General features: G+C 42.1%; 1 protein-coding gene across 1 annotated transcript in view; it reads right to left on the reverse strand.

Annotated features, from left to right (window-relative positions):
- The window catches only part of LOC145400507 (patched-related protein 9-like), a 524,238-nt gene that overhangs the window by 148,748 nt on the left and 357,040 nt on the right, over positions 1 to 18,450 (reverse strand). Inside the window, exon 12 of the mRNA XM_080273031.1 lies at positions 7,362 to 7,492. Within this exon, the coding sequence (XP_080129157.1) occupies positions 7,362 to 7,492 (131 nt within the window). The remainder of the gene's footprint in view (positions 1 to 7,361; positions 7,493 to 18,450) is intronic.

The raw sequence follows: 18,450 nt of genomic DNA on the forward strand, positions 1-18,450 counted from the left end.
GCCAGGAAGTGTGGAAAGTGAAGGAGATGGTGGTGATGATGACGGCCACATAGTACGCAAAAGCTGCCACCGCGTCTCTCCACCACACCCTGAGCAGGAGGGTCGCCCTCTCTCCCCATCACGACCTTCATCACCACAACCTAGCACCTCAAGGGCCATTTCCCACAACCTGACCCTTCATATGTGAGGGTAACGAGGTTGTTGGCACCAGCAAGGAAACGTTGCAAGCCAGCATCACCACAAGGAGTCCCCGCTACAGGTAAGTCATCACCCCCGTCCTCCTCCACCTCCACCTCTCGTTCCCCTACCACCCCTCCCATCTGTGACTATTGGCGTGCACGTGTTCGTGGACAACCTTGTGATGTCAAGAAGTGCCTTATTGCTGCCAGATCACTCCCTAGCAGCCCTGGCGTCGGCAGGCTTGACATTTGTGTGGCAGGAGGCTGAAGGATTCCAGTTTACCCTACCTACCGTTGATGTGACTGGGGCAGGTGTTCAGAGGCAGCACCTGGGGGCAGGAGAACCAGCCAATATTTACACCAACAATTATGCAGTACCTGGTGGAGGAGATAAACTTTCACCAGGCTATATCTGTTTGATGGTTTGAGGCATCCCTGTCCCTTAGCAGAAATATGAAAGAATGGGAGGTATTGGAAGTGGGGGATGTATATGTGGCTTGCACTGATGACGATAGTGGCACATGTAAAGAAGCATGTCATTGACGATTGTTGGCCTGTGGATGAAATCTTAGACGCATCTGTCCCTGGTAAATATATCACCCGGGACAGGTACTTGGCCATTCCGAAGTTCCTACACTTCAACAGCAACTATGGCCCAGCCCCAAATGACAGGTTATGGAAGATCAGGCTGCTTCTTACCATGCTGAAGGGGTCACTTATCAGGCTTTTCCAGCCGTTACAGAAATTGGTTATTGATGAGTCACTTGTTTTATTTTGGGGCCTTTTAGCATTTATTCAGTATGTGCCCTTCAAACGACATCGTTGTGGCCTAAAGTTCTTTGTCTTATGCGATTGCAAGACTGGATATGTAGTAGACATGATAGTGTACTCAGCTACAGATGTAGATATACATGGTGATGATCCCCATGGGTTTTCTGCTGCTGTGGTAAAAGTGCTTATGGACATGTACTTCCACAAAAACCACATCCTTTACACTGACAATTATTACACTTCTCTGGCAATGACGCAGTAAATCTATTTACTGCAACATGAGACTGGTTCCTGTGGTACTGTTCGGGCCTGAAAACAGAACTTTCCATCATTCCTAGAAGAGACTGAGAATGGTGCCCTGTTAACCTGGAAATGTGGTAGCATGTTGGCCATTCACTGGCACGACAAGGGAAAGGTGAACAAGCTTACAACAGCTCACCATGGGGTTATGCAGGATACAGGCAAAACAGAGTACAGGACCAGGCAACCATTATTGAAGCCAGATGCTGTCAATGATTACAATATCAACATGCGGCTCTTGGATAAATCTAACATGCAGATTGGAGAGATTGATTGCCTCGGAAGTCTTGCAAGTGGTATAAAAAGGCATTCCTGCACCTTTTGGGTATCAGTATCCTCAAGAGTTACATCCTTTACAAAGATGCGAGTATGAGAAACAACTGGCATGGCAGCTTCTTGAAAAGTATGGAACTGTTGAGGTTGGAAGTGGAAGGAGGCAAGTGCACAAGATGCCACCAGCCGATAGGTTGACCAGTGCACAATATAGTAATCCCTTTAAGACCCAGACGCCCAAGTCCTGGACACCCCAAAACCCGGACATTTTGGGCTCGGTTCTTTGGACACCAAAAATGGCTAAAAAAAAAAACGTAAAAATGCCCCCCCCAAAAAGCCGATATGTGTTCATCCCTACATTAAATTTGCGCACGGTGACAAAGGGCTGTGTTTTCGTGCTTAGTAGAGCTCCCCTCCATCCTCCCCTCCCCAGTTCTCGCCTAACTACTATCGTGACTACACACTCGTTGCCATGGCTGCCCACATGCTCGTTTTTGTGAATTAGTAGTGAATAAAGTGCAATACCTCGCCACTAGACCACATGGGAATTTGCAGTGTTGTGCAGTGTTAAGAAATTAGAATTCAGAGTGCAAAGGATTAAGTGCAGAGTGCAACACTTGCGTGTTGGAACTGGCTTGGTGCAAATAAGAACAGACTGTGCAGTGTTAAACAATTATAATTCCCAGTGCAAAGCTTTAAGTGCAGCACAACATTGGATTACTGTACGTGCTTCAACAGCACTTTCACTGCTGCCACAGCCTTAGAGGAGGTGGGTTAAGCTTCATGACAGCCATGGACGTGTTGTACGTACCCTGTACACTGCTAAATATTTTCCATAATCACTTCTAATTCCTCATTCTCTGGTTCCTTTTCATTTAATTCATGCTTTCTATGCTTTATTTGTGTGAATAGGGTCTTAACCCAATGAGATTCCGACGACGCGATTTCACGTCATCATAAATCTAACCGTTGAGATTCTGATGACTCGAATTCGAGTCATCATAAATCTAACCGTTGAGATTCTGATGACTCGAATTCGAGTCATACCAAACAATATATATATATATATATATATATATATATATATATATATATATATATATATGTTTTGTCTCCAATCTGTCCTTGTTTCACATACACTATCCTTTTTCAACTATTTGTTTTTATAGTGATGAGTTCAACAGATAGATATGCATAATAAATAGGTTTTTACCATGAATAATATCGGTATTACCAGCATGGATAATTGCCAGCATGACAACGATAGCTTTTGCTTTTCTCTGTGAAAACCAACATAAATTGCCATAACCCATATATCAATAGAAAGGGAATTTACTGTACATTGACACTGTGCTGTCAAATTTCCCGTAACTCTAATACTTTTTTTTTTTTTTTTACAAATATTTTTCTACAGAAGGGTGTGCGATTTTTCCTTGTCAGCTAACTTCTGCTCGTCCTATTGGCCTTACCTATCGTATTTATCTTTTTCAACCATACTGCGATAAAGAGCAACTATTCAGCTTTCAAACGGTACCACATTCATTAGTCTACCATAAAAAGTTAGTGTACATTGGACGATTAAGTACAAATATCGCTAGGCGAAGGCGCGTTCTATGTCCGCTCGGCTGAATCTGGCACAGACACAATCGGTGGAGGGACGAAAATCTCAAAGGGTTAAATAGGTGCAGTGCATGTCCGGTAGGGAGTTATTTAGGTAGCTTTCAAAGTTAGGTTGGGTTAAGGTCCATAACCACCTGTCCAGGGGACATTTTCTCAAGTCCCGGACACGACTAAGTCCCAGACTTGCCTTTGCGTCGGATCTTGGAGGGATTGCTGTACCTGGGAAGGCATTATCTTGTCAATCTAGGCCGAACAGCTGCAGGGCAAGTGACGTGCAGGCATTGTCATGTGTGTTCAGTGACATAACGTTGGCCCATTTCACGCAAGGAAACGGCTTATCAGTGTCATGAGTGCAAGAGTGCACTTTGTCCAGAGTGCTTCTTCATGTACCACTGTGAACGTGGGAGCATGTTTGTAAACAGTGGAAAAAGACAAGAAAGTGGTGAGTATTTGTGTGATTTTTTTTTTAATGTTTTGTCGTAATTTCAAAAGTCAAAGTGGATGTGAAGTGGTTGTAAATACAATATGTCTAGTTACCCTACCACTTACGAAAGAAAACTCTATGCACAACAGAAGAAAACTTTTTTTTTTTTTGTGGTAGTACTTAGGTTCATTACTTGCCTTTGTTATATTGTGCAAAATAAGTGATATGCTCCGTACATGTGATATGAAGTGCCAGTAGAAAAGTAAGATATGATTAGTGAGAAAAGCATTAGCCCCATGCAAAGAAAATATGCCAAAAAGCCTAACCAATAGTACAAACATCAACTTCATGGTTCAGAATAAGTTTTTCGTGACACTAGTGAGTGCTAGCTGAGGAAAGAGTGAAATGGAAAGATGGAAATTTCTTCTCAAAGTGTTTCCAGAGCGCAAAGTTGTACGATAGTGAGGAAAACATGGGTAAGTATTGTGTCCTTCACCTTCTCCCACACATAAAATGGGCAAAGTGCAATGTTGTTGTGGCCGGGAAACTATATATACTGTATATGCGAGCCACATTTACGGGGTGATGACTCATAACCATAGCTGTGAGTAGGAAAAGTGGGAGAGATTTTTTTTTTTTACGCAAGGAAGAAGGAACTAAAGGCCACGAGCCCACAAATGTTGCTCCTTCCAAGAGAAAAACAAAATACAAGAGAGAGCCAAATTCAAGATCCGATCATTTCGAGATGCCTTGACACACTGCGTTTGAAAGACTGGAGATCATAGGAAGCCGGAAATACAGACAAAGGGAGACAGTTCCAGAGTTGACCTGTTGCATAAATGAAGGACCGGGAGTAACGGTTAACTCTTGCATTAGAGAGTTGAACAGAAAAGGGATGAGAGTTTGCTGCTAGACGGGTGCTACGCGCCCATCATAGAGGTGGAGGAATGCATGCAGGCAGTTCAGAGGAGCAGTGACTATTGAAGTAACGATAGAAAAAAGATAAAGATGCAACAGTACGACTAAGAGACAGAGGTTGAAGGGAGTCAGTTAGAGGAGGAGAGTTAATGAGACGAAAAGCCTTTGACTCCCCCCCCCACCCTATTGAAAGGAGCTCTGTGGGGAGCCTCCCCGCACATGAGAGTTGTACTCCACACAGGGGCAAATAAAACCCCTGTATAGAGTCAACAACTGTGCAGGGGTAAAGAAGGAACGGAGTCGGCTTAGCACACCTAATCTCTTGGAAGCAGATTTTACAAGAGATGTAATATGATCTTTCCAAGATAAGTCCCAAGTAAATGAAACCCCAAGCATGTTCAAGGATGATGCAGGATTAAGCTGAATATTATTAAACATTAGTGGGTATACCTGTGGAAGATTTTGTTGGATTGATAGGTGTAACAACTGAGTCTTTGATGCATTAAAAACAATCAGATTATCATTACCCAGTCAGATATACGAGCTAAGTAAGACATTAGGTGTGCCATAGCCTCATCCTTTGTTTGTTGAAGTAACTGCTGAGATGGACGTTGCGGGAACCGAATGGAAAGGTGAAGGGTGGAGTCATCAGCATAAGAGTGGATAGGGTTAGAAGGTCACTGATGAATAAAAGAAAGAGAGTTGGTGATAGGACACAACCCTGAGGAACACCACTGTTGATAGATCTAGGAGAAGAACGATGGCCGTCTACAACAGTGGCTATAGAACGACCAGAAAGGAAGCTAGAGATGAAGGCACAGATAGAAGGATAGAAACCGTTAAAAGGCAGTTTGGAAATCAAAGCTTTATGCCAGACTCAATCGAAAGCCTTAGAGATGCCAAATGCAATGGCAATGGCAAAGCTTTCGCCAAAGTCCCAAAAGGAGGATGACCAGGAGTCTGAAAGGTAGGTAAGAAGATCGCCAGTGGAGCGTCCCTGAGGAACCCATACTAGCGATCAGAAAGGTTGTTACAGGAACGATGCTTTAAATTTTTTTTATTAAGAATTGACTCGAAAACTTTTGAGATACAGGATGTTAAAGCAATTGGATGATAGTTACAGGGGTGGGAATGGTCACCCTTCTTTGGGACTGGCTGAATGAGAGCAAACTTCCAGCAAAGAAGGAATGGTACAAGTTGATAGACATAGGCGAAAGAGCATGCCTAGGCAGGGTGTAAGCACAGAAGCACAGTTCTTGAGAACAACAGGAGGGACTCCATGGAAAATTCCATGTGGAGAGGTCAGGCAGCATTACAAACATGCCACTCTCCCCGGGAAGTCAATTAATATACGGAACCCAGGATTATGCATCTGAGCTTGAAGACTGGGCCGCACACAAAGTACTGAGCCCGAAGTCAAGACCACACGTAACGGGCTGAGCCCGAAGTCTGAGCTGTGTGCAACAGGTCGGACACATCCCACCTCACGCGCCACAAGTAACCTATATTCTTTACGTCACTGCTCATCAACGGAATCACTTACAGATATGGGGATGCTTTCATTCGCAAGAAGTGTTGGTGAGTAATGTGGGTTTTCATTTGTTTCTCTAATTGCTATACTTTCAGAGATATTAAGGTATGAATAAAAGCAATTTTGGAAAATTTGCCCGTACTGAGAGACTGGCGGCGGAAAAATTTGCCCGGCATTTGGGGGTTAAGGATAGAAAAGAAGTAGGCTGGTTCACTAGGTGAATCAGTGAATGAAGAGGAGTGCCAAAGGTGGTGGTGAACATTGAAGACAATTAGAATGGAGTTTTCAAAGAAAGAAGTAATTGATAGGATGTGTTTCATCCAAGAAGGAAGATAGCCAAAGAATTTTTCATTGTCGGTAGCATTAGGGGATAAATACACAGCACACATATATTTAGTCAGAGAATGACACAATGGCCAAATCCAGAATGTAGAGAATTCAGAAGGTTCAAGTCCAGGAACATGAAAGCAAGGTACGTTGTGTACATACACACAACAGCCAGCCCTGGTTTTGAAATGGAGGATAGAGAGAAGGATTTGTTATCAGTTGCTTCAGACAGTTGCGTGTCAGTGAGGAAAAGGTGAAGTTTGGGGGAAGAAAGATGGTGTTCAACAGAGAGGATTTTAGAGGACGGGCCACGAATGTGGCAAAAATGAATAAAGAATGAGTCAGACTAGGTTCCAAGCACCTCGTTAAGTTGTCACCGGGAAAGGGGCGGATGGTGGAGGCTAGTCCCCTCCCCCTCACCCGGGAAGTCCGGGGCTAAGTGTTGAGATGCCATTTGTACCGATTTGGGAATAGGACGTGTGGTGTATAATGTGCATGAATAGTGCTCACAGTTAGAGGAAAATGAATATGAGAGTATGGTGGCCCACTCTATGATACTGCAGCAATGAAAAACATCAGCGAAGGGAGATGGTCAAAAACTAGTTGCTGATGGCTGATGAAACGGGAGCTCGAGGTCTCCCTGACACCAGCTTTCCATGAAGCTTGGGAGCACCGCCTTGTTCCACTGGTACTACAGCCTACTTCCTACAAAATAAGTTGCAAGAATTAACTAAAACATACGTCATCAGATTTAATGAGTTACCAACTTCAATGAAGATTATGATATTAGGCATATAGTGACACGTAAGTTTAACCTGGTTACACAGGCAGGCTTTTCAGCAACACAGATGGATATATATATAATGCGTGTATAATAAAATGAACTTTATTAATATGCATTATGAAGCAGCATTACTCAGAAGTTAATGTTACCTTTTTCTTCTTGTATAAGGATTCAACATATGAAAATAGCAAGAAAATTGATCTTCTCTTCTGAACTGCAGCTCCAGAAACTTACTTTGACGGGTTTCATTATGATGAACTTAGAGTAGATCTTGTCGAAGAAGTACTGGCAGACTTCAAATTGTGAGCACTTGTTGGGCGTCCAGTCCTTGTGTTGGTAGCACCAGAACAGTCCATTTCGGTGATCTGTCATGAGGGGACACAGAAAAGAGGGTGGCTTAGATTAATCCTGTCGACTACACTTGTGCCAGCAGTCAGTAAATTTTCAGTTATGGTTACATTAGCTCCTTCAGTAAAATAATCTTTTATTTTTGTGCTTACTATTACATTTACCTTAGGATACGCTTCTCGAACTGGAGGGGTTAGATACGTCATTCATTAACCTCTCTCCTTGAAGGCTACCCTAAGCTGGATGAATTCGTCTTGTATCAGGAGGAAATAAAAAATACGCTCTCAGGCTGACAGATTAAATAGCTAGCTAAAAAGTGTGGGTCTTTCATGCAGGCAATCAATTTTTGTTGTCTCCTTCTTCGCCCAGAACAGCCTACGACCAGATGTAACCGTTTTACATCCAAAAGTCTCCATTTGTGCTACTTGGTGAACAAACAGCTCGTGACTAGAAAGGATTAAAAATTATAATATATATATATATATATATATATATATATATATATATATATATATATATATATATATATATATATATATATATATATATACCTAGGCTGCTTCCCCAAGGAAAGGGAGGTATATATATATATGCGATTAAATCACTGAATAACACGTGATTCATAGGTATGCTGATATCCACAAGAAAAAGGAAACACGATATATCGCGAGCACTTTTGTGTATTCCCATCTTCAGGGGAGAGCAAAGTGAAGGAGCTGCAGTACACATCAACCCTCTTTCAGTAAAAAAATGACAGGTGTACTCCAACTCCTTCACTTTGCTTTCCCCTGAAGATGTGAATACACGAAAGCGCTCGCGATATATCGTGTTTCCTTTTTCCTTGTGGATATCAGCATATATATATATATATATATATATATATATATATATATATATATATATATATATATATATATGTGTGTGTGTGTGTGTGTGTGTGTGTGTGTGTGTGTGTGTGTGTGTGTGTGTGTGTGTGTGTGTGTGTGTGTGTGTGTGTGTGTGTGTGTGTGTGTGTGTATTATTCTGCGATACTTCGTGTACAGTATGTGGAAGGTGGAGGCGCCCGTCATCCAGTCAGTCTGTGCAGTGTTGTTTTCATGTGATTCGGCACTAAATTACAAGACAAATGGTTTACTGTAACCCAAGAATCCATTTATACAGTGGCCATATAACTAAATGAGGCATGGTGAGCTGGTGGGTTGAGGCATTCCAAGAAGTTGGTGGGTTGAAGCTTTCCATCTGAGGGGAGGTTAGGACTAATTGCACCTATAGTGCCTCTAAGGGACGGATGAGAATAGTTACCCTTGCCTTAAATGTCGGGAGACTGTAGCAGCCTATTCCCGGGTCCCTACGCTCCTGATAGGGAAAATAAAGGATGAATACCGAGTGGCCTATTAGTTCTTCCCATATACACCCCATGACATGACCAGAATAACGCACACTACGAGGGTTTCGTTACACACGTGAAACACCAGACCAATCTTCTGTGATACCTCCCAGACTCAGTCTACAAGATACAAGAGTGTGACAACGGTATAACCATATACATATATGGAAGGCGTGCTGTCACCGATGGAGGGTAATAATCTCCCGAGTATCCCGATGTTGGTTTAAATGGTTTATGGCGGCTCACCCATTGAACCCTAACGCAACTGGGGCCTCCCTTCAGTGAGGTAAGACACAAGCATGGGCCTGTACTCTTGGTCACACAGGAGACTGTAGCATTTCATTCCTGGTGATTTATTTTGAATATTATTTCCATCGCTTTAATGTGTACCAAAAACGTTTAAGAATAAACCGATATGTAATGTGCAAAAAGAAAAAAAAATCGCGAAGAACGATATTGTACGAATTATTCACAGACACTTAAAACACGACTCATATTCTGAGACAAACTGTATATATTGCAAGTCACAATAAAAGGGAAAGAGATTCAGTTTCCTTCAACTATGTCCTGATCATTCCGCTTATCATTCTGGCTTCCTTGATATCTGTCAACGAGGAAAGCTTGCCCTGAATGTAGTGTTCCTCGTTCAGTCCATATTCCACAGTCTGCACGACCGAACCATCTGCTTCAGAGTAAGTCCGATTCCGCCTCAGTGTGAACAGGCTTTAATATGGCCAATGACTTGATACATGGACACAATGCTCCCGTGTTGTGGTAAAGGCATCGTGTGGGAATGCCAAATAAACCCACCATGAAATACGAATACGCACACACACACACGCGCACACACACACACACACACACACACACACACACACAGTATAAATATTTATATATATAAATATCTATATATCTATATCTATATCCATATCTATAACTATATTTATATATCTATCTATTGATCTATCTATATCTATCTATCCACATAGCTAGGAAATGGATGTAGAGACAGTAAGTTCTTCCTCATATTATTGTACATCTTCAGACAGCGTGGCACTGAGACATGAGAGTGGCGGTCTAATTACAACATGCAGCAGGGACGGGATCACAGAACTAAAGGGCATATATCAATATCAAAATGACCATAACCCACAAACCTTACCATATGTGTCAGAAATTATAATTTCTGACACATACGAGATTAATGTAAACATGAACTATGGTTATTTTAAATGTTATAAATTGTTAATTGAATATTATTAAATGTAAAACACTATTTCTCAAACTAACATTCTTTCTATAGGCTTGCTATGATTAGCAAATAAGATCATCCGAGGTGAAATGAGGTGACGCTGTACCTAGGAGCAAGTAGAAGAATTACATCATCCTCATCATTATCATCATCATCATCCGGACCTCCTTTCCCACCTTAGGGCTGGGTGAAGAGCAGCAATGTCCAGACAGCCCAAATTTGCCCAATCCTATGGGCCATGCTTCTATTCACTCATCATTCAAGCCCCCGGAAGCCTGGCTCTATCAGATACGCCAAAAAGATTTCACCACGTTCTGTAGCTTCACATAAACGTATCCAATAGGCAATCCGGACGGTGCCACGTTAAAAAGGGGTGCCAATTCCCTGATCATGCACTTCTCCTCACAACATTCATTCAGCCAGCTCGATCTCTTGTCATTTCCCTAGCCTCACCAACTTCCAAACCTCTCTTCCTCACACACTCATCCACCATATATCTCCACCCTCTCCTTGGCATACCTCGTCTCCTCCCTCCTTCAGATTCACTCAGGTATACTTTTTTCACCATTCAATCGTTATCCATTCTCTCCACATGACCATACCATCTCAGTACACTCTTCGATTCTGGTGTCCACAGACTTCCTCACTCCACATCTTCCACGAATCACATTATTTCGTATTCTGTCAACCCTCTGTACTCCACATACATTCCTCAGCAGTTCCATCTCCACTGCTCTTACTCTTGACTTTTCATTTCCATGCCACACCATAGTCTCACATCCACATATTAAAGTTGGTACTAACACTCCTTCATGTAAGCCTCGCGCAGCTGCAACACTCAAGTCACAGTTTCTTATCAAGGCCTTCAATGCACCAGCTACTTTCCTTCCTTGTGTCACTCTACTTTCCACTTCTTTTGCACATTTTACTCTCTTTTCTGTCATTGTACCCAGGTATTTGAACTCTCTCACCAATTCCAGTCTCTCACCATTCACTGTAACATCGCACTGGGAGTCACCTTGTCTCTCAGTAACTATCACCTTACTCTTTTCAACATTTACTCTCAAGGCACGACGCTCACAGATATCAGCAAAACTCTGTACTAGCTTACCAAATTCTTTTCCGGTATTTGCAGGCAGTACTGCATCATCAGCATACAACAGATTTGAGATATTCCATCCATCACCATTCATTACCAACCCCATTCCCCTCTCCATTACTTGTGTTTCTACTTCTCTCATCATCCCATCCATATATATATTAAACAATCATGGGGACATCACACAACCTTGTCGCACACCGATCGTGAACCATTCATTTAGATGCCCATTTACCCTTACACATGCTTCACCACCATTATAAAAACTCTTGACGACACCTAGCAGCTTACCATCTTCATCGTACATGCGCAAAACTCTCCACAATCCTTCTCTGTCCTCTTTGTCGTGTGCTTTTTCCAGATCCATGAATGCCATTAACATCTTATCGTCCTTCTCACAAGCTTTCTCTGCTATCTGTCTCACTGCAAATATTTGATCCACACATCCTCTACCACTCCTAAACCCACCCTGTTCATCACTCACTAGGACTTCTGATATCTCTCTTACTTTCTCTATAATAATTCTTCCATATACATTCCCTGGCACACTCAGTAAGCTTATGCCACGATAATTCTTACACTCACTTCGTTCACCTTTATTTTTGTACAGGGGTACAATCACGGCCCTTTTCCACTCTGCAGGCACAGTTTCACTCATCCATGCCTTCTTACATATCTCCAACAAGCACTTCATTCCACTCTCTCTATTACATTTAATCATCTCTGCATACATCTCATCAACCCCAGCTGCTTTCCCATTTTTCAGCCGCTTCACAGCACTCTTCACCTGTGCGAATGTCACGTCTCCTGGCACTGCATTCCTTCTCTGCACACCCCCAAAACCAATTATGTTTACAGCCGCTCTGCTCTCTCTATTCCCATTCGTCAAGCTTTCGAAATATTCTTTCCATCTCGTCCTTACTTCATCCCCATGTGTTAATAATCTACCCCCTACATCCTTCACACCATCACATCTCCTTCCCCTTTCACTTCTACATTTTCCTACCTCTTTCCAGAATAATTTCCTATTTTTAGAGTAGTTTGCATTCATTTTTCTTCCTAGATCATCATTTGCCTCCTTCTTTTTCCTCTTCACTAGTTTTTATGTGCTTCTTGCTCTTAACATATTCAGTTCTTATTTCAACTGAACCCCTGTCCTGTACCCACTTTAGCCACTTCTTCCTCCTTTCCTCCACTGTTCTCTTAACCTCATCATCATCCCATCATGCCGCACCTTTCTTCTTTGTTGTTACTCTTGCCACACCACACACCGCTTTAGCATTTCTAACTATGCAATCCCTATATGCATTCCACAGGCTGTCCAGATCTATTTCATTCCAATTCGCTGATTCAAACTCCTCCCATACTTTTGTCCTGTATTTATCTGCCATTTCTTTGATCCTCAACTTCTCAACTTTCAGTATTTCGCCCTGACTGCTCCTCTCTCTCCTGATCTACCTCACTCCTCTCAGCTTGATCTTGCACTCTACATTAACATGATCTGATAGACCTCCACATCGTCCTTTCACGGCCCTCATATCAGCAACCATTCCCAGCAGCGACCTCTCTACGAGCACGTAATCAATCAGGCTCCTTTCAACACAATCCCCGGTATGGTGAGATGATGATGAGGTTAAAGAGAACAGTGGAGGAAAGGAGGAAGAAATGGCTAAAGTGGGTACAGGACAGGGGTTCAGTTGAAATAAGAACTGAATATATTGAGAGCAAGAAGCACATAAAGAGACTTGTGAAGAGGAAAGAGGAGGTAAAAAATGATCTAGGAAGAAAAATGAATTCACATTACTCTGAAAATAGGAAGTTATTCTGGAAAGAGGTGCGAAAATGTAGAAGTGACAGCAGAAAGATATGTGCAAGTGTGAAGAATGTAAGTGGTATATTATTAACACATGGGGATGAAGTAAAGACGAGATGGAAAGAATATTTTGAAAACCTGATGAATGGGAACAGAGAGAGCAGAGCGGCTGTAAACATGATTGGTTTTGGGGATGTGCAGAGAAGGAATGCAGCTCCAAGAAACGTGACACTCGCACAGGTGAAGAGTGCTGTGAAGCGGCTGAAAAATGGGAAAGCAGCTGGGGTTGATGGGGTGTATGCAGAGATGATTAAGTGTAGTGGAGAGAATGGAATGAAGTGCTTGTTGAAGATATGTAAGAAGGCATGGATAAGTGAAACTGTGCCTGCAGAGTGGAAAAAGGCTGTGATTGTACTGTACGCCTGTACAAAACTAAAAGTGAGCGAAGTGAGTGCAAGAATTAGCATGGCATAAGTTTATTGAGAGTGGTAGGGAAGGTACACCGAAGCATTACTGTAGAAAGAGAGATATCAGAAGTCCTAGTGAATGATGAACAGGGTGGGTTTAGGAGTGGCAGAGGATGTGTGGATCAAATATTTGCAGTATGACAGATAGTGGAAAAGGTTTGTGAGGACTATAGGGTGTTTGTGGCATTCATGGATCTGGAAAATGCATATGACAAAGTAGACAGAGAAGGCTTGTGGAAGGTTTTGCGCATGTACAAAACAATCTTGGTCATAAATATTCACCTATCCTCCGGTACCCTGTGTCTCAGGCTGGCTCCTTTATGCGCGGCAAATCACAGTGGAATAAGAGGGGCTGAGAGGGAGGGACCAGGGAGAGAAGGGAAGATGGGTGGAGGGACGAGCGATGGTGCGGGGACTGAGTAAAGGTGGGGAATGAGGGCAGGTAGGGGAGAGAGAATGAAATGGGAAGTGGTGGTCACATTATCTGTTTATTTTGTTTCATTCAGGGCATGATATGAAGGAGTTAATATTTGGTTGATAATGCTGCATTACAGCAGAGTTGGATTTTTTTTTTTTTAACCCAACCCACCGGGTTTTTTGAGGTTTTATTGGGTTTTATTGGAACTGATTGTTTTTTTTCCTTATTCCTACTATTTATATGTAAATCAGTTAAAATAAGCAATTAAAAAGTAATTTAAAGTGAAACAGAAGGTTTTAAGTGTTATCTGAAGGACAGACACTTGTTTAAGACACGTTGTTTTTGTTACAAGGTGGTCCGGTTGGATAAAGCCTCCGTTAACTTGTACTTTACAGGAAATTGACGGGTGAGGCAGGCTTGACTACTCCTGACTCAGTACTCAGATCACTGTAAGCTTCAATCGTTTGGGAAAAGGAAATTAAGGATCTCATATTGAAAGTCTAAGAATTAAAAAAATTGGCCTGGTAATAAATTCAGTGTGTTGTTTCATTATCCTTTATATCAAAGTAGCAACTAAAACACAAGCACGTGAGACTAGGAACTTCCGCTCAAGATTAAAGAAAACTTTTTTTTTTTTAGGGATATCTTAATGGGTTTTAAAATTTGAATGTATATGTACGTAGACCTCATTTATCAATGTGATGTAAACCTACATTTTTGTATGTAAAATTTAACTATATTAAATAAAAACACACACACACACAAAAAAAAGACAAAACCCCAAGAAACCACTTAAGCTGTTTTTGTTTGTTTGTTTTGTTTTTTGGGGTGTTTTGTTTTTTTGGTGGGTTCTTTTATTGCCAACCTTGCATTACACATTGTATTGTATAGCGGCGTCAGATAGCAAGCTTCAGATAGATGGTGATATCAAGGGCTGGCTCAAGAGGGAAATATACTGACAGATCTAGGAGTGACAGATCAAACATTAGTGCAGAACCAAAAGTTTCTAGCACAACACACTATTGCCTTGTCCACCAGTTTGTAACTAGCTGTTTTTTGTCAGAGGAAAATATCATGGTATGGTGATGAGAGGGTGTTGGGGTTGATGGATGGCCATTCAAACCCATACTACCATGGAGTCCAAGCAACAGATTATGAGAGATATCGTTATTATATCCACCCATGTGCACATACACCAAATTTATTTACATTTTAAGCATATTTGCTTTAAACGGCCTTTTCATATATACCATAAAATCAAATTTACTTTGAACACAACAATGTCAAAAGTTGCATATGATATTAAATTCCAAAAATTTATTACATGTATGGGTAGAGAAAGTCTCTTAGAGAAACATTACGGAAGTCTAAGCCATCCAGATTCCGTTCTGCATCCGAAGTCAAAATACACGGATAAACACAAATATCTAGCTCCGCTCTAATGTTTGATCTGTCACGTCAGTATGTTTCACGAGTCAGCCCTTGATATCACCATCTATCTAAAGCTTGTATTCTGACGCTGCTGTGCAAGGAGTAAAGCAGAACTGTCTACACAATATTAACTCCTTTATATCATGCCCTGTGTGAAAAAATTACCAAATAATGTGATCACCACTTTGCATTTCATATTCCACCCCAGCACCATCACTCCCACACACCCACCTTTCCTTCTCTCTCTGGCCCCTCCCTCTTAGCCCCATTTACTCCACTGTGACTTGCCACGCATAAAGGAGCTTGCCTGAGGCACGAGGTAACGGAGGAAAGGTGATTATTTATAACCACGACTGTATGGTGTTGATGGTAAGCCGCTTGGTGCCGTCAAGGGTTTTTATGATGGTAGTGAAGCATGTGTATGGGTAAAGGGGCATCTAAGTGAATGGTTCACCATCGGTGTGGACGTGCGACAAGGTTGTGTGATGTCCCCATGGTAGTTCAATATTTATATGAATAGGATGATGAAAGAAGTAAAAACACTAGTAATGAAGAAAGGGATGGTGTTGGTAATGAATGGTGATGGATGGAATATCTCAAATTTGTTGTATGCTGATGATGCAGTGCTACTTGCCAATACCAGACAAGACCTTGGTAGACTAGCGAAGAGTTTTGCTATGTCTGTGAGCGTCGTGCCGTGAGAGTAAATGTAGAAAAGAGCAAAGTGATGGTTACTGAGAGAGAAGGAGACTCCCAGTGCGATGTTAAAGTGAATGGAGAGAGACTGAATTTTTTTTGTTGCCTATCGACAACCGGGACCGAAGCCAATGGTCATTAAGGCAATATCTTATCTATCTACCTATGTATATATATATATATATATATATATATATATATATATATATATATATAAGAAGGAATCAATGGCTACGAGCCCGCAAAGAATTCCTTCCAAGAAAAAAACAAAAACATTACAAAAGTGAGCCAAATTCAATAGCTGTTCATTTCGAGATGCCTGGACACACTGCGTTTGAAAGACTGGAGATCATAGGAAGTAGGAAATACAGACAGAGGAAGACAGTTCCAGAGTTAACCTGTTGCATAAATGAAGGACTGGGAGTAACGGTTAACTCTTGCATTAGAGAGTTAGACAGAAAAAGGATGAGAGTTTGTTGCTAGACGGGTGCTAAGCGCCCGTCGTAGCGGTGGAGAGATGCTTGCAGACAGTTCCAATGAGCAGTGACCATGGAAGCAGCGATAAAAAGGAGATAAAGAGGCAACGGTGCAGCGAGCGAGGAGACAGAGGTTGAAGGGAACCAGTAAAAGGAGGAAAGTTAATGAGACAAAAAGCCTTTGATTTCACCCTATTGAGAAGAGCTGTATGTAGGAAGCTTTCCCACGCATGAGGGTTGTTCTCTACACAGGGGCGAATAAAACCCGTGTATAAAGTCAACAACTGTGCAGGGGTAAAAAAGGTACGGAGTTAGATTAGCACACCTAATCTCTTGGAAGCTGATTTTTCAAGAGATGATCTTTCCAAGATAAATCCCGAGTGAATGAAAGCCCAAGCATGTTCAAGGATGATGCAGGGAATTTGCTGGATATTATTAAACATTAGTGGGTACTCCAGTGGAAGATTCTGTCGGGTTGATAGGTGTCAAAACTGAGTCTTTGATGCATTAAAGACAACCAGATTATTTTTACCCCAGAGATACGAACCAAGTCAGACATTAGGTGTGCCATAGCCCCATCCCTTGTTTGTTGAAGTAACTGCTGAGATGAACGTTGCAGGAACCGAATGGATAGGTGAAGGGTGGAATCATCAGCGTAGGAGTGGATAAGGTTAGATGTACAGCTTAGATAATTGATGAATAAAAGGAAGAGAGTTGGTGATAGGACAGAGCCATTAGGAACACCACTGTTGATAGATCTAGGAGAAGAACGATATCCGTCTACAACAGCGGCTTTAGAACGACCGGAAAGGAAGCTGTAGATGAAGGCAAAGATAGAAAGATAGAAACTGTAAGAGGGCAGTTTGGAAATTAAAGATTTATTCCAGATTCGATCGAAAGCCTTAGAGATGTCACGTGCAATGGCAAAGCTTTCGCCAAAGTCCCGAAAGGGGGCTGACCAGGAGTCTAAAAGGTAGGCGATAAGATCGCCAGTGGAGTGTCTCTGGTGGAACCCATACTGACGATCAGAAAGAAGGTTGTGACAGGAAAGATGCTTTAAAATTTTTCTGTTAAGGACAGACTCAAAAACTTTTGAGACACAGGATGTTAAAGCAATTGGACGATAGTTAGGGGGTTGGGAATGGTCGCATTTCTTTGGGACTGGCTGAATAAGAACAAACTTCCAGCAAGAAGGAAAGGTAAAAGTTGAAAGTTAAAGGCGAAAGAGTTTACCTAAGCAGGATGTAAGCACAGAAGCACTGTTCTTGAGGACAACAGGAGGGACCCCATCAGGTCCATATGCCTTGTTAGTATTGAGACCAGTGGTGGCAGAAAATACATCAACTAAAGACATTTTAATGTCAGCCATGAAGAAGTCAGAGGGAGGAAGTGATGGGGGAACAGCACCGGAACCGTCTAAGGTGGAATTGGAGGAGGAAGTCTGAGCGAAGAGATCTGCATTATCAGTAGAAGAAATAGCTACAGAGCCATCAGAGTAGAAAAGAGGGAAGGATGACGAGGTAAAGTTGTTAGAAAGGTTTTGGCAAGGTGCCAGAAGGAGCGGGAATAATTCCAGTTGGAGAGTTGAGAGCACTTAGTACGGATGAAATTATTTTTAGCAGAGCAAAGAGCAGACTTAGCGAAATTCTGGCCAGAAACATAAAAAAAAGATGTGATTCAGGGGTGAGTTGGGTCTGGTGCCTTTTACAGGCCCTCTCCTTGTTGAGGACACCATTAGAACAAGCGTGATTAAACCAAGGCTTTCTTGCGTTAGTCAAAGGATGTGAGAAAGGAATGTATGCTTCCATGCCTGAGAAAATAACCTCCGTAATGCGCAAGGCACACTCAGATGGCTCCCTGCCATGGAAGCAATACTCATTCCAAGGACCCCACTGTAGGGAGTCACCTTGACGTGGTGGTGGGGCTTGAAGCGTGG

Source organism: Coenobita brevimanus, chromosome 52, assembly GCF_032717465.1.
Source record: "Coenobita brevimanus isolate Jiangsu-jjx chromosome 52, ASM3271746v2, whole genome shotgun sequence".
In the NCBI taxonomy this organism is placed as follows: domain Eukaryota; kingdom Metazoa; phylum Arthropoda; class Malacostraca; order Decapoda; family Coenobitidae; genus Coenobita; species Coenobita brevimanus.